At 40.8% G+C, this 17707-nt stretch overlaps 1 protein-coding gene across 2 annotated transcripts in view; it reads left to right on the top strand.

The window, feature by feature from the left end:
* Positions 1-17707, top strand: part of PLCB1 (phospholipase C beta 1) — a 688569-nt gene that overhangs the window by 526015 nt on the left and 144847 nt on the right. For both annotated transcript variants that reach the window (XM_066234441.1, XM_066234442.1), the window contains exons 13-18: positions 3887-3971; positions 5258-5435; positions 10169-10236; positions 12085-12181; positions 15062-15146; positions 17091-17215. In XM_066234441.1, coding sequence (XP_066090538.1) covers positions 3887-3971; positions 5258-5435; positions 10169-10236; positions 12085-12181; positions 15062-15146; positions 17091-17215 — 638 coding nt within the window. The remainder of the gene's footprint in view (positions 1-3886; positions 3972-5257; positions 5436-10168; positions 10237-12084; positions 12182-15061; positions 15147-17090; positions 17216-17707) is intronic.

The following is a 17707-nucleotide window of genomic DNA, read 5'->3' as shown; positions in this document are numbered from 1 at the left end:
GAGGGGAGTCTGCCCCCAACTGCTGGCAACTTATCCTTGTTCACGTGCTCAGTCAGAACCCCATAAATTGCAGATTCCTCAGCCCCACCACCACTCTTGCATGCAAATTTCTAGAAATAAGACTTCGAAAAGTCCTAGTTAACTCTAATGCTCCACCTAATTTGTGAACTAGCTCTTTCATAAGTAGAATTCCATGCCGAAATCTAGCAAAGTAACCTCTTGCCATGGTTCAGCCACAGACAATGTGAGATTTTGGACAAGAGTTTTAATTTCCATGCATCTTAGATGGCTCATCTACCGAGAAGGAGGTTGGTTCCATTCACCTTGCAGGATTTACCCCGTGAAATGGGGCACGCTTCTCAGTCAGAAAACTGACAACTTGGCCAGAGGCCCGCACTTTATTAAAATACTGCAGGTATTTTAGTATGTCCAGATATTTTGCTATGATCTGAATCTCAAAGTGTATTTGTGAATATTTTTTCTTCCTTCATCTCCAGTAGCCTCTTTTGATACTCTAAATGCTTCAGGATTTTTTTTCCTCTCTAATTGCGATCTGAATGCCTTTCATTTCTGCAGTTCTGACCCACAATTAAAGCTGGTTTGTTTTTCAGTGATGTCTTCTATTCTGTTAGCTCTCTGGTCTGCTTCAGTTTCCTGTTGGGTGGGTATGTGTGCCTGTGGACAGTGTGAATTGCCTGATTACCAAATAGCACTCGTTGCTTTTTTCTTGGACACCTACCTCTTGTTCTCTCCATCTCTGTTGCCTTCGAGGCAGATTTTTACAAATCTAAATCAGACATAGCTCCTTGCTCTACAAAATGTGGTTGATCCATAAACCAGTTTCATAGGCATCACTGGGGAGCTTGTTCAAAATGCAGAGACTCGAACTCCCTCCCCTCTAGACTCTGACTATGAATTGTCATTTTCTAAAGAAGCCTGGTGATTTGAATGAACTATTAGCACACTGTTCTACACAGCACAGACTATGACTCACCTGCATCGGGAATTACCTGCATATTTGTTGCCAAATACAGGTTTCAGGCCTTCACTCCCAACGCAGTGAAGAGGGACTGGGAACTAAGCCCGGCCGCCTGTAGCATTAACAGCTTTGGGTGACTCTGTAGTGGAATTCAGTGTAATAGTTTGCTCCAGAAAATTCCTTCTCGGGGCCTGAGTGAAGACAGCCTGACAGAGGACAGAGGGAGAGGAATTCTCCAGTTACCTGCGAAGGGCACCTGCAACATTACTCTCAAATGGTGGCAGTATGGTTCTCTGAGAAATCTGCAAGCAGGGCTCAGGGCAGAACCCTGTTCCCTCCAGGTCTCTGCTCAAAGGAACTACGTAGTGGCTCCCAAGTTCCAAAACTCAAGAACAATATCCCCACTTTAGCACTTGTTGGCTTACTTGAATTGACCAGCGCAGTTGTCAAACTTGAGCATGCGTCAGAATCAGAGGCCTGTTCAGGCACGGACCCCGAGCCTCATGTCCTCAGAGATTCTGGTTCAGGATCTGCCTTGGAGGCCTTGACCCTGCCTGTCTAAGCAGCTCCAAGCACTGTTGATGCTGCTGGTCCGTTCACCACCCTGGGAGTAACAAAGCTCTGTGACATTGAATAGCTTCAGTCTGTGAGCATGACGTGGAGGGTTTGGAAGATTTCTCTTGTGCCACCTGGGCCGTGTGGGCCCAGCACAGATGGACTTGTTTCAGCTACAGCCCGGAGCTGTCTGGCTTGGCTGAGCCCTGGGCCAGTTATCCTTTGAACAAAGGTGTCTGAACTGAGGATGTCCAGCTGCCTGGCCAAGCTCTAATAAGTTGCGCCCCTAGTGTTTTTCAGGACTGCTTCTCTGATTGGCTGGTTTTCCTCTGAAACTGCTGAGGAATGCCTTAGTGTCTTCTCAGGGCAGTGTAAGCCACGCAGTACTATCTCCTAGGGACCCAGAGGGCAGGTTGAGGAATTGGGAGGTTGTTATGTAAAGATTTGCGAGTTCTGTGATTTTCCCCTTTGCCTCTCTGCAGCTCCAAGAAAGCGGTGACTTCAGGCTCGTATTTGAACCCCAGAAACCTCACTTGACCACCAAAATATGAGGGTGTTATATATATATATATTATTATATATAAATATATATATATTAATATATATATATATATATTTTTTTTTTACAAAAAGAGGATTTAAAGAGTGCTTTTTGGGCCCTGGCCTGTTGGCTCAGTGGTAGAGCGTTGGCCTGGCGTGCAGAAGTCCCGGGTTTGATTCCCGGCCAGGGCACACAGGAGAAGCCCCCATCTGCTTCTCCACCCCTCCCCCTCTCCTTCCTCTCTGTCTCTCTCTTCCGCTCCCGCAGCGAGGCTCCATTGGAGCAAAGATGGCCCGGGCGCTGGGGATGGCTCCTTGGCCTCTGCCCCAGGCGCTGGAGTGGCTCTGGTCGCGACAGAGCGACGCCCCGGAGGGGCAGAGCATCGCCCCCTGGTGGGCAGAGCGTCGCCCCTGGTGAGCGTGCCGGGTAGATCCCGGTCGGGCGCATGTGGGAGTCTGTCTGACTGTCTCTCCCTATTTCCAGCTTCAGAAAAATACAAAAAAAAAAAAGAGTGCTTTTCCCTGTGGACCATTGAAATATGATTTGAACACCCAAAACAAACCGCCTTCCAGGAAGGGCCAGTCTATAGTCCAGGCTTAACAGTCATGTCTTCAAAGAGGGAAGGAAAATAATCGCATTTATAATCAATTCAAACTGTATAAAGAAGGCTTTTTATCACTTAGCTTATTTTTACCACAGTCCCAGTTCTACTAAAATGTGTCAACATTGCTGCACGTAGGGACAGCTATTGAAAATCGAGTTTGGCAGCCTGGAGATCAAAATCACAGTCTATAAAGCTGGTGGAATTGGATACCTTTATAATGATAGTTAACATTTACAGAATGAGGAAAAAAGTTTATTGCTTTCTAAAAGGTCAAAGGAAACAGGAACATTGAAAGAATACGGATGTTCCCTCGTATTGCCTGTGTTGCTCTGTTAGCGGGCTCACGACTCCTTTAGTCTGACTGGAACCATCTTGCCTTTACCCTGATCTCTTAATGTTAAAAAGGTGTTTGCAACCATTATTTCGCTTCATCTTCTCAACGTCCACTATCCCCTTCCAAGAACAGTTTCGTCCTTTCTATTTTATAGATCTGCAGCGGCTGATATCCTGGCGCTCAGATCATCAAACACTGCAGCTCCAGCCTTTTTTTCATCCAGAGCAGGCGCCTACAGACACACAGTAGGGCTGACACCTACTGTGCTTCCCTGTTCTGCACGTAAGAGCTGCAAACACCTTTCTCCAAGGTGCCTGCTGCTTTTATCTTTTCTCTAGGACCCTCTCTCAAGTGGACACACTTCTGCCCATCTGCCCTTTTTCTTCTACATTTAGAGATACTCTCTCTTTCTCTGTCCCTCTACCATCCCAGTTCCTCCCTGTTCTCCCTTCCCTCCTTATAAACCTCCGCAGTGCAGTTCTCTCTGTTGGTTGGACACATTTCACTCAAGAATTCACATGAAGTCATGAACGAATTTCACCCCCACACATCTTGCATTTGACTTAGGATCAGGAAGTTAAACGAAAGGGACTAAGTCCTAATTCTGGCACATTTCAAGAACCCAGTGACAGGCAACCCATCCATGTCTGTGCAGCTCAGCCTTAGGAATATCTTCCACCATCTCCCAGAGTGTGGTATTAAAATTCTCCTAAAGCGGGATAGTAAACAAAGGATTTTTGAATGATAAAAACCGATCCCAAGGGGTAGGAGGAAGGTATTACCTCTTTCTGTAATTAACAACACTAAGTAATCCTTGTCTAGCCTCTGAATAAGCCTCCTTCTTTTCCTTCCCTCTTTCTCATTTGTCCTTAGCCCAAAACAGCAAGCCAAGATGGCGGAGTACTGCCGACTGATCTTTGGGGATGCCCTTCTCATGGAGCCGCTGGAAAAATACCCGGTAAGTATTTTTGATGTTATCCCCTGAAGGAACACACATGTTATTTATGATTGGAAGTAGGCAGAGACTTGCTTACATCCTTTTCACGTTTATCTTTCTTAATAAGATTATGTAGTTGAGAATGAATCCTTTGGCCACAGGAGACCAGTCATGTCTGTCATTGGGGGTGGGAGACTTCCGTTCCCTACCTGGGCCCACAGTCTCCCTGCCCCTCTGTCCCTGCCAGGCGTGACCCAGTCAGGACTGTAGCACCCACAGAGACAGGAAGGGGACAGGGCTTTGATGACCTCCCAGGGAAACTCATCACACCCCTTTGAGAGAAATGGGCAGGCAACACGGGCCGTTGCCGATGGCACAGTGACACCTGGGCCTGTCCCTGCTGCTTGTGTCCCTGCCTGTGCCTCTTGGTGGTAACATCCTGCTGTGGGAGGGAGAGCAGCAGAAACCCCCTCACGTGGCCTCTCCCAACCTCCACCCTTTCTCCAAGTCTCCCCACATCCGTACCTGATTCCCCACCAGTCCCCAGAATCAGCAAAAGCAAAGAATACAGGCCCAGCTCATTGGGAGTTCACTACACTCTCTAAAAATAGCCCATCTCTGGACTTGCACTCCTGCTCTCTGGTTCAATGTCTAATTACCCTCTCACGGCAAATGGGTTTTCCCGCGAGAGGTGCACACTTGAAAAAGTAGAAATAAGGCTTGCAGGCAAGGGAAGCTTGAATCAGGGCTGCAAGGAAATCAGAAGCTGCCCGGTCCTCTTCTGCTGATGCCCGGGAGTTTGCAGCATAAGTGCCTGGCGCCAGGATGCAGCTTTTGCTGTTTTTAAACTGCGTTGAAAAGTCGATCCTATGGGCTTGCTTGGAAGCTCCTGCCTGTCTTTCCCAACTCTTCCTGGCAGATGCCACATTCTAACTGGCTTCCCTCCTTTGAACATTCAGGCCAGAGCCTCCTTATCTGTCCAAAAGCAAAGTGGTTGGCTTTAGATGGTCCATTGGAAACCCCCCGGAACGTCGTGTTAGCCCACCAAATCTGCTGGTGCATTTCTATGATCTCGTTCACGTGGATTCGCTGTGGGAAAAAATGAGTAAATAGAATATACCTCTTATGTGAAAAAGCCGAGAGCTTTGAGCTAGCCCCATGCAAAACACAGCTTCTTGTTAGTAAACAATAACCTAGAAACTCTTGGTATCCAGAGCTATCCCTGGGGGTTGGGGAGAGAATTGGAAAGGGGAGTAATTTTTTTTTTTTTTTTTTAAGAATGTGCTTTTTTTTCTTTTCCCCATTAGCTAGAATCTGGAGTTCCTCTTCCAAGTCCTATGGATTTAATGTACAAAATTTTGGTGAAAAATAAGAAGAAATCACACAAGTCGTTAGAAGGAAGCAGCAAGAAGAAGCTCTCAGAACAAGCGTCCAACACGTGCAGCGACTCCTCCAGCGTGTTCGAGCCCTCGTCTCCCGGAGCCGGTAAGGGGCTGGCAGGCTGTCTGTCTCCTGTTCTGTGTGGGTTTAAGAATTGCTGCTCTAAAATTCATTTAGAAATACTTCTATCATTTCTGTGTGGGCAGAGATCTAAACTTTATTGACTTTTTTCTTCTTCTCTTCTTTTTTTTTTTCTGCTGCCAAGCTGTTGGCATAAAAACTACACAATTGTTTTATCCCCCAGATCTGGTCCGAAGGTCCATGTAGCATCACCAGGCTAATGTCCAGGTGGCTACAGGGCTGCATTCCTTTCTGGAGATTCTAGGGAATCCTATTCCATGTTTTTTCCAGCTGTTAGAGACCACCCATATTCATTGGCTAATGGCCCTGTTTCTTTAGCTTCAAAGCCAGCAGTGTCACACTGCTCACTGACCCTTCTGTCATCATATCTGCCTCTGACCACAGTCAGGACAGGACTTCTGTTCTTAATATCTCATGTCTTTACACTGGACCCAGCAAGATCATCCAGGATCATCTCCCTCATCTCAGGGACCTTAACTTAGTCTCTTCAGCAAAGTCCCCCCTGTGGTGTATTCACAGGACATGGGGTATCATCACAGGGCCTGGATAGTTTGGGGAGCCCATGAGTCTGGCTACCACATAAGCCAACGAATCTTGGAAGTGACCTCAAGGTTTTAAGCTTCTCAAGGACAGTGATCCCTTGACATTAATTATAGGATTGGGCACAAGATGTTCACTGAATGTGTTCTCATTTATGATGCTGAAGTGTTCTGGGCAATTCAATGTATCCATATTTTAAAGAGCTCTATTAAAATGTGAAATCACAAAGTTACTTGAATCATCTATCAAAGCTACCGGGTGATGCTTGACATTAATAATGTTCCTTTTAGATTTAATTTGAAATAGATTTTTGTGGTTGATGAGAAAAGAATTCTAAGCAGTCACCCATTTTTCCTCTCAAGTAATTTGTGATTTAGTCTAATTTTATTTTCCAAGTTTAGTCAAAAGAATCTTGGCAATCCGGAAAGTGCGTTGGGAAGATCTCCCGATTGGAGGGTGGAAGAATGGAGGAAACTTGAATCTAGGAAGTTCTTCCATGAAATAGTTGACATTGGAACAGTCACTTTGGAAAACTGTTTGGCAGTATCTACAAAAGCTGAATATACACACCCTGTATGCCTCAGGAAATTCCATCCCTAGGTATATATATAGGCCTAAGAGATATGTACATAAATTCACCAAGAGACAAGTACAAGACTTGCTTAAAGCAGCACCATTCCAAATAGCCACAGACTGAAAACCAACCAAATGCTCATCAACAGAGAATTAAATCATGGTACATTCACACGGGGGAAGAATATAGAGCCATTATGATCTACTGCTGCACACAATAGTGTGGCTGAAATTTAGAAACATCATTTGAGCAAAACAAGTCAGATTTTAAAAGTACTGCACGATTCCATTTATACAAAGGACAAAAATCAGGCAGAACTAATCTATGTTGTTAGAAGTCAGGAAATGGTTACGTTTAGTAAAGAAGTGACTGGGTGGAGCCCAAGGGGGCTTCTGGAGGCTGGTTATATGTTTGATTCTTGGTCTGGGTACTGCTTACTACGGCTGGGTCAACTGGTGAAAATTCACTGCACTGTACACATAGGATATCTGTACTTTTCTATACCTATCATCGGGCAATTAAAAGATTTTAAAAATAAAAATATATATAAACTCTATGACCATCAAGAAATAAAAGGTTGCCCAAGACTGTGATTTATCTCTTCTATTTTTTTCATGCCAATTGTCAATTCTTTCTGTTTAGATTAAAATTCTAATCAACAGACATTATACAAATCTTTGAAATGGTTTTTTTGGTAGTTATTGAATGTGTATTTCAAACATTATGACCCAATTCTGCCTCTTTTTTCAAGAATAACTTTTGTTCTCTGTAAGGATGTTCTTTTTGAAGTTTTGGAATGAATATCCTTAGCAGGTCACCTGTTCCCTAGGACAGTTCCATCCCTTGAATGCTAGCAAGTAAACCGTGTCTCCCTGTGCACGTGGGAGCTTGGTCTACCATCTGCCTTTCTCACGGCGGTTCTGTGCCTCTTATTAACGGGATGCATAATACAAATACCAATTTTAACAGGCACTGAATGTTACTGCTTAATACAGAGAAAGAGCAGCAATCTGTTAGCAATTCGGTAGATTTCCTAAACTAGCCCCATAGACTGTTGAGCAATCTTTATTTATTTCAATGGAAAATTTTGGACAGCGCAATTTGTAGGTAGGCCCCTGGATAAAGAGCATTGCTAATTGACCATTTGGTTTGTAGATGTTCTTGGTATTGGGAGCTCAAGTAACTTGAAAAACATAACATGGTTCTTATTTGAGAGCTAATTTACTTCTCATGGTCCTGGTTGGCCAGGTGCCTCTTCCAGATTTCAGCTCTTCGTCAGTATACTTATCTTTAAAAACTAGGATAAAATAAGGTGTTTATTTATGGTTCAAGAAGACCCCTCCAAGGCCCCTCCAAAGACTTATAAGGGAGAAATGAGGTCCCTGCTCATAGAGCAAGAAAGACAGCCCTCCCCCACCCCAATATAACCAAAGAATGACCTGGTGGGGTATTTGGAATGACTGGTGTATTGCTGTGTCCCATGTAACGTTGTGCAGAAGGCTCTGTGAAACAACTTTTAAATTACTTGGCAATAAAAGAATCCCCTCTCTAATTATAAAACAAAAAAATAGTTATGTGGGGCAACAAATTTGTTTATAAAATGTTGTGTCAACCTCCTAAAAGAATATATCTTTAATAGAATATGTATTCTATGTAAAATATAATAGATTTACCTTATGAACTAACACAATATAAGCATCATAAAGTGGTTGTATGAAGCTTTTTTTTTTTACAATATATAAGCCATAAATAAGAAGTCTTGTTGGTGCCAAAATTCTTTTTCCTCTAAAGATAGTTCATGAATATTTTGCTCACTGCTATCATTCAGTATTGATTCAACTTCATTAGCCAAATGAAAATGGTTCTAAGCTTCTTGGAGGACACTGCAAGGGACACTGTCATTTATACAGATGAGTAGGGCAGCTAACTTTCAGAAGGCAGGAGGGACAGGTCCTTGCCAATGCAAGTTGCCACCTTGTTGAGCCAATAATGCCCTCTACTGGGATCAGCATGTCATTATACCCTGTGAACTCTGAAGTTGCCAAATCAATCAATTTAGAACTATGCCTTCTTCACATTTTTCTTGAAAATCTATTTACATAACTGTTATTACTGTGTCTTATGGAAGCCTAGAGATGTGGAAGAATATAGTACCTTCTACTAGTGAGAATATTTTAAATCTTTCATAAGCATTTATTTTATACTGAATTTACTCCCAGGCCATAAGTTTTGTCTCTTCATTTTCTTTGTAGCAGGGAGAGTTCATGTATGGGTCAGTCTGCCCATGAGCTCTGTAAGTTCCGCAGCACATCCTGGGGGCTTTGTTCACCTGGATGTGCTCAATGGCGAGAGGGTGTACATTTACACCCTTAAGTTCACCATTACTCTCTGCATATTTAAGCATGTGCAGAAAAATTCAGCACTCTTTTGGGCCACTGACCCTGCTTCCAGTCCCAATGTTTGGCTTGGGCACACCCACCAGCTCCGCCATTGTAGTGATAGAATGTAAAGTAACATCCCTAAACACGTGGGGACTTCTCGAATATGCATGCCCACGATGGCCTGGTCATTTCACAAGTGTTCTTTCAGTGAGCACAAAGACTTGAACTTCATGATTTGCATGATTTTGGGGGGTTTTCTGGGTCAAGTGAATAGGGAACCATTTCCAGAGGTCACCTCAGCTCTCTTATAGGCAGAGTACTGATGAGAATATTTAACCTAGCAGAATCTTCCACCAGATGTTCAGAGAGAAAAACGACCCATTGAAACAACTGCCTATTGGCTGAATGTGAAGCTGAATTATGTCTGGCGGAGGTAGATTTCCATAATGCATAATGATCTTAAACATTTACTTATTTTATCCTGCCCTTTTAAACAGGGTTTCACCATTTTCCAAGATACTGTGTGAACATTTTTTTTAGACCAGAATGCATTCCTCAAATAAGACTTCAGGCAAACCATAGGATACAGCTGGTACCTTAGAGTTGTTGTGAGGTCAGCTGTGCTGCTGCGGCTCTTGTCCTCTGCCCTGACTTCTGCGAAGGCCTCTGTTGCCTTGGAAAAGTAACTGCAAGGTCACTGAGCACAGGCCAAGCACCACATTGAAGAGTCAAGGTGGAAACAAAGAGGAAAAAGTGATAGTTTCTCTCTTTTAGAGTGATACAGACCCTTAAAGAGAATGTGTACACAGACCATAGAAAGCTAATGATATTTGGTTGCATTTGTGTTTTTTTTAAATTTAGACAATTAATATTAATGGGGTAACATTGATTAATTAGGGTACATAGATTCAGAGAAAACATCTCCAGGTGTTTTTTTTTTTAAATCATAGATGAAAATGTTAAGTATCTTTTATAGAAGTAAATTTCAAATGGTATTCACAAATCAAATTTAGAAAACAATTTGTATTCAAAATGTTAGTATAATTTGCATGATTAATGAAATTTAAATATCCAAAAGAATAATTTTAAAACAAACCAGGAAAAACCAATTTCCAGGGAAGTTTTTGGTGATGCATATGGTATGTGTGCCTCAAACCTGTGTGTGTCTGTTTATTTCATGACCTGTTATTAAAATTTGACAGGGGAAGCCGATACGGAGAGTGACGATGACGATGATGATGATGACTGTAAAAAGTCCTCAATGGATGAGGTGGGTGTCTAGGGCTTGATCTCTGGTCACTGAGGCATCCTGCTAATTGGCCGGTCTAGTCAGCTACCTCTGGAAATAGTCTGTGATCTCCCTCTGCCATCTAGTGGTGAAAAGATTCAACAGTTCATTACAAAATTTTCGGTACCCCTTTGAACATGAAGATGCAAACTTCGATCAGTAAAGGCATAAGCAGGGCATTGTAAAAGTTCTTTTTAATGAACAATGTTGTTGAGATTGCCTCCCATCAAACTGAGTATAGTAGAGGATGAATTCAAAATTTGTGACAGCTGACTGCTTGCTTCAATTTTTTAGGCGATTTAAGTGGATTGCTAAATGGTTTAAAGGTAGAGGTTTGGAGAAATAGTCAGAAATAAATGACATTTATTCCATTGTTGTATTTTGGAATCAGTAGATACCTATTACTATAATCTCAGGTATCCCAATTAACTTCATGAGATCAGAAGTAGTGATTGCACAGAATCTAGAAGTGAATCAGAGTGAATTGGAACTTTAAAACTTTGTATTAGCAGGAGTTTTAGTCAAATAATTATACTGAAACTGATTTCAAATATGTTGGAAAGTTTCTGTCTCCACACTTGTATCTTTGTAATTCAGTTAAGGACAAATATTTGATACTCTTCCTTTTATAATTATCTTCTTTAATTTAGTGGAAATTTTTAAATTATGTTTCCCTACTAAATTGTAACAATGTATGAGAGGAAAATTATTACAATGTCAGGTAATAATTTTCAATGTCTGGTACTCCTAACTGAAATTTACTCTAATTGTTTATAAACTCTGATCAGTGATTTCTGATCATTTTAAAACTGTCTTACTAATTAGATGGTTCATTTCCAAATGAATATTTCCCAATTAACATTTAAATTAAAAATATTCTTGCAGGAGTTTTTAAGAGACCTGGTATCCATGTATTCTCTTATCTAAAATGGAAGAAAATATTGTCTCAATCTATAGAAGTCTATCCATGCCAATACGGCAGTACTGGTTTTTTCTTTACTAAAAACTCTATCAAAATAATAGGGAATAGCTAATAATAGTAAGTGACCTGTCATTTCACTATTTGCCACGCACTATTCAGACCTCTTTCTCATAATTAACTCATTTTATATTCACAAAAACCCTATATGCTATCAGAAGTAATTTAATACTAAGTTTATTGAGTAGACTGAGGCACAGAGCAGTTAAGTAACTTGCCCAAGATTGCACAGCTTCTAAGTGGTAGGCTTGGGATTTCAAGTCAAACAGTCCAGCTTCAGAACCCAAGCTGCTGATCTGTACACTATATGGTACTGCTTGCCTAATAGACACACAGGAACCAAGAAGAGAGGGAAGGAAGAATGTTTACATAAGTATAAACAATAATTGTTTGCCAACCCAACCCACTTCCACAAGGCAGACATTTTAAAATATAAATTCAGTTCATCTGGGGATTACCCACATACTAATTTTCTCATTTTACAGTGAGTTCTTGATTGGTTAACTTTAGACATTATCTATGGACATCCTGCTGTGGCAGAGAAAATGTAGTTCAGTGCTTCTCAAACTTCCATGTGCATTCGAATCACTGTAGTAAAATGCAGATTCTGATTGGCTGCCTCTCTAAGCATCTCCTGGGGAGACTCATGCTGCTGGTGCACTGAGAGCCAGCCCTAAACTTCCCTGCTCCCACTCCGCATGTGGGTAACCCAAGGCTTTGCCTTTTCTTGCTCATGAAAGGTATTTTCTATTGGAGGGATGATTTTCTGCACTCATGGGTCATGAGATCATTGCCCTGGGAAAATAACCCTAGATAATATAATGCTGATTTATGTTTATTTCTGCTTCCAGGGGACAGCTGGGAGTGAGGCCATGGCCACAGAAGAGATGTCTAACCTGGTGAACTATATTCAGCCAGTCAAGTTTGAGTCATTTGAAATTTCAAAAAGTAAGTTTTACTGCAGGAAAACCCTTAATGTAACATGTATACTAATAAGTGTAATTTTAAACAGAAGACAATTAGACCAAAAAAATGTTACTCTTGATAGAACTATTATTCTGTGCTGGTGAAGTCTTTAATATATGTATGGGTTGACTATATGGTTTATATATATATATATTTTAATATATATACATATTTCATATATTATAATAACCATATGTGAAAATATTCTATGATATTTCCCCAAATTACTTAATAGGGCTGCAGACGTTAGACAATAGTAGAGCTAATTGAGTTTTACATTTATATCTTATTTGCAACAACACAGTGGACTCCATCCATTGTATGAGTGACAGTGTGGAAATAAACTATCTACCCACCCTAGAAGGGAAGTGACCCGTGACTGGTCAGCTCTGATAACTAGAAATAGAACCAAGTCAACCAATTTACCCACATTGCATTTGTCCAGCCTGTTTCATATGTTAAGGAGAATATATGATTAGCCTTATATCACTTTGTGTTTTCTCTTTATCCAAGCGCACATCCATAGTGGATACAAAGAAAAATATCTTTCCTCTATCTAGAAAAAAGAACCCTTTTATGAAATTGCCCTTTTTAGTTGCATATAATGTGAGATGCTATTAGGTTCAAGATCCCTGGGACTTTTTAGCTGCTTATAAACCCGTGCTCTTAAAAATTGAATTTTTGCTTAAACACGGTAGCCTCTTATAAAAGATAGTCTTACAGAAATATCAAAAGCTAAGCTGCTATATAACACACAGGTGTAATTGTACAGGTTTTCCCAAAGAGTCTTAACTTAGTGCCATATGGTATCCAATCTCTACAATAAAGAATTTAATTTCCAATATAGCTTATACGTAAAGATTCCAAAGTTTTCTTTGATGTTACAATTACTGATGCTGCTTACCACAATTTGTCCAATTTGAAATATTCTAAAGTAGTTTATATATATATATATATATATATATAGAGAGAGAGAGAGAGAGAGAGAGATATTACTATAATTACTATAATTTCCATTGGCTGTAAAATAAGGTTTCCTAATTGGTGAGTCAAAAACTTCTAGACAAGCAGCCAAGTTGAGAAGGAGCTGATGTTCTTAAGTCCTTCAGAATCTGGAAACAGTAGCATCAGCCAAAGATTTACAAATAAGTACTTTCCACCTTGTGTTTTATATTATTTTATCACTTTTAGAAAACGATACAGCACATGGTTTTCAAAGCATCTATTAAGTTGACTTTATTTTAATTAGCAGTCATGCTTAAAATAACTAATCATTTCAAACTCATCTCTTGATGGACGAAAATAAGAGACGGAATAATCTACTTTACAGAGGATTAAATTAGGTACGGTGAGGAGATGGGGAGAGGAGGCTGGGAAGGATTAGGAAGAAGAATGAGGCTTTCATGACATGATGGAAAGTAGGCATCCAAGAGGGAAAAAAGCCGCAAAGGGAACGCAGATTTAAATGCTGAATGCTCTCTTATCTGTCTGTAGGACCCTTGTCTTAATACTGTGTCTAACAGTTTGGTTGTAGCTTGTGAGGAAGATAGAGAAGCTGTTAGACTCTTAGCCTCTCTAAATTAAGATAATTTTGTTTGCTTTCTCTCCCTCTAATTGGAAGCTTGGTTTTCACTTTCTAAATGTTGCTTCGTGTTCAAGAATATTGAGACCTCTAGTACATTCAACTCCCCCACCTTGTTATCTAATCTGAAAATGAGGCCATCAGGCTGGGAAATTCCAAGGAGCCTTCTGCTTTGGAATACCGTAATTCTAATGTCACCTCAGTTGTTTGAACCCAAGGGTATATACAAACTGAGGTGGTGACTAAGTGGGTATGAAAGGGAAAGCCTCCAGCAGAGACACCCATGGATCCATTTGTTAATCCCAGCAATGGCTCCAAGAAATCAATCTGGATGGATTTTGTTTTTTTTGTTTTTTGTTTTTGTTTTTTTGTTTGTTTGTTTTTTGGTATTTTTCTGAAGCTGGAAACGGGGAGAGACAGTCAGACAGACTCCCGCATGCGCCCGACCGGGATCCACCCGGCACGCCCACCAGGGGCGACGCTCTGCCCACCAGGGGGCGATGCTCTGCCCCTCCGGGGCGTCGCCATGTTGCGACCAGAGCCACTCTAGCGCCTGAGGCAGAGGCCACAGAGCCATCCCCAGAGCCCAGGCCATCTTTGCTCCAATGGAGCCTTGGGTGCGAGAGGGGAAGAGAGAGACAGAGAGGAAAGCACGGCGGAGGGGTGGAGAAGCAAATGGGCGCTTCTCCTGTGTGCCCTGGCCGGGAATCGAACCCAAGTCCTCCGCACGCTAGGCCAACGCTCTACCGCTGAGCCAACCGGCCAGGGCCGGAATACCGTAATTCTAATGTCACCTCAATTGTTTGAACCCAAGGGTATATACAAACTGAGGTGGTGACTATGTGGGTACAAAAGGGAAAGCCTCTAGCAAAGACACCCATGGATCCATTTGTTAATCCCAGCAATGGCTCCAAGAAATCAATCTGGATGGATTTTGAACCAAAGAATTCCACATGCCTGTGCTCTTCAGACAAGACGGCTGTCATTGCCACACTACCCACGACTAAAATTCATCTCCCCACCCTATTGCCACCACGTCCCTCAGTGTGCAACCATAAGCATACCTGACCCCAGGTGCTAAATACTAGAAGAGACAACTAACCAGACTCAACTTCTTGAGTCTTCAAGCACATACATAGTTCCCTGATGTATATATATGGTGTATCAAAAATTAATGGCCCTAAATTCTTTGAACATTTGTTTTATTCTAATATGTTATAAATTATAATGCTGAATTATATTTCTTACTCTTTTTATTGTTGTTGTTGTCCTTAATTCAGAAAGAAATAGAAGTTTTGAAATGTCTTCCTTCGTGGAAACCAAAGGCCTCGAGCAACTGACCAAGTCTCCCGTGGAATTTGTAGAGTATCCTTGATTTGACGAGTGTTGACTGAATTGGAACAACTGAAGTCGTGTGCTCTTTCATTTTTGTTTTGAATAAGCAACAGGGTGCATGGGAATGGCTTTCGCCTCTCACCTGGGTGTGGTAAATATATAGTTTCAGGCTTCTTGTGCACTGCTGTCTGGGGCTAGCCGGGCATGCGGGAAAGAGAGCTGGCCTGAGAGTAGAGGACTTCAAGATTATTTTCTTACCATCAAGCTCTTTGTCCTTTGTCAGTTTGCTTAATCTTTCTGCATATCCTCATCTGTAAAACAGAAATAATATCAGCTTTATGGCTTGCTGTTTGGGTTAGGGACAACATGATTAGAGTGTGTGTATACTTTATACATATGTATGATATAATGCAGTGATCCCCAACCTTTTTTGGGCCACGGACCGGTTTAATGTCAGAAAATATTTTCACAGACTGGCCTTTAGGGTGGGACAGATAAATGCACAAAATAAAATTATGTGACCGGCGTAAAAACGGTGGTATTTTTAAATATAATTGTCGAACTTACGAGACAAGCATCAAGAGTGAGTCTTAGATGGATGTAACAGAGGGAATCTGGTCATTTTTTAAAAATAAAACATAGTTCAGACTTAAATATAAATAAAACGGAAATAATGTAAGTTATTTATTCTTTCTCTGCGGACCGGTACCAAATGGCCCACGGACAGGTACTGGTCCATGGCCCGGGGGTTGGGGACCACTGATATATATATATTGTGTGTGTGTGTGTGTGTGTGTGTGTGTGTGTGTACTTAACTTGGCATCTTGCATCTTTGGATGTATGATAGATGTCCAATCAAAAAATAGTTGTAATAATGATATGAGAATATAAATATATATCACTAATAATGACTTTATTGACCCTTCTGATAGCAAAAGTGTTTTATTATTATCCATGAACCAAAATAAAATAAAACAGGTCTTAAATATTTTTTATAAAATTAATACTATAAGTCCCAAATAATTTAATTTCACAAAGCAAGTCCTAGAATTAAAAAAAAAAATCACCTTTAAAACTCATCAATAGAAGAGAGAACAAATAAAAACTCTATGAACAGTCACACTATAAAATCATGGTCTTTAGTGTTTATTAAGTACTTTGTATGTGATTGACCTTTTATCGTATGTCTTATCTCATATAATCCTTACAGTAGCACTATGATATAGGAATTGTTCAATCTGTTTTATGCATGAAGAAACTTAAGAACAGAAAAGTGAAATAACGTCTCATAGATTTCATGTATAGCTAGCAACTTCCATAATTAAGGTTCAAACTCCATTTAGCTTAACATCCTAGCCTGAGCTTGGAAACAACGAACCTCTACTTAACTCGGTAATAGGAATAGTCAATCATGTTTTAAACACATAATTGTTGTTCAATAACATAAGGTTCCCAGGGTGGAAAACTGATGTCGGTAGGACCCAAAATACAAAGCTTCTCTACTATATTTACCTTGTTATCAATCATAGTAAGCATCACAGTCTTGACAATTAGTATTCCCAGAGAAGGGTGAGAAAATGAACAAAGAACGTTTCAAAAATAGCCACGCAGTTCATGTTATTTGCTTTGGCCGAACACAATGCCATCTTCTCACACAACCGGACCCTCACGCTTCCTCACAAGTCTTAAGTCTGTCCTTGGCAATCTCCACAAAATCACGTTGACTCAGCCAGTTTTGCTTCCTATTAGTTTTCACTGGCAAGGCTCTGCAAAGGTGATGCTACATTTATATTATAAAAGCACACTCATTCTGTCTGTTCCACAGGACTTTTACATATTTAACCCACTAGCCCCAAGAGATCATCAGTATTTAGTTCATTTCCCCGGTGGTGAAAGATGGCAGCTGGCCTCGCAGTTAATGTCATTGGCTAATTATTTTTATAATTATAGTCACAACTTAACATGATGGTCCAGATATAACAAAATGCAGCTTAGCAGGATATATCCGAAGGGAACACGTGTAGATTCATCCAACTATATGCCTCAGCTCTTCTGGAATGCTGGTTGTCAGATGGTTGCCCTTAATTTCCAAACAGTGGGTAAGTAGCACAGTTCATGCTCATTTCCATTGTTAGAAAGCCGCATTTCCAAGGGTTCAAAACCCGATCCCGAGGAGAAAATATTTGCCGGACTTGATTGAAACTAATAAAAGCACTTTTCAATAAAAGAAATATCAATGCAAGAAAAGAGTGAACTTTGAAAATTGAGAAATGATCTTCAATCGTTTATAAATGTCCTTATTCCTACTGGTTGGGCATTATTTTCAAAAAAAGTTATTATACTTTTCAGTGTATTCATTATAGCTAAATTTGGACAATTCAAAAATGTGTAAAGAGAGAATAAAACTTTCAGGAGTGCTACCACTCAGAGGTTCAATCCTGTTGACTTTTGGCTATGTGATCTGAAAGGATGCTTAGCTATGTATACAACACACTTTTTCACGTCATTCCATATATATTTAAATGCTATACAAAAACATGAACTTTAATTTCTGTCTATCAAGCACATTTCCCGATTCACTAAAACCCATT

The sequence above is a fragment of the Saccopteryx bilineata genome, chromosome 6, assembly GCF_036850765.1.
Source record: "Saccopteryx bilineata isolate mSacBil1 chromosome 6, mSacBil1_pri_phased_curated, whole genome shotgun sequence".
NCBI lineage: Eukaryota > Metazoa > Chordata > Mammalia > Chiroptera > Emballonuridae > Saccopteryx > Saccopteryx bilineata.
This window is presented reverse-complemented; position numbering and strand designations above follow the sequence as displayed.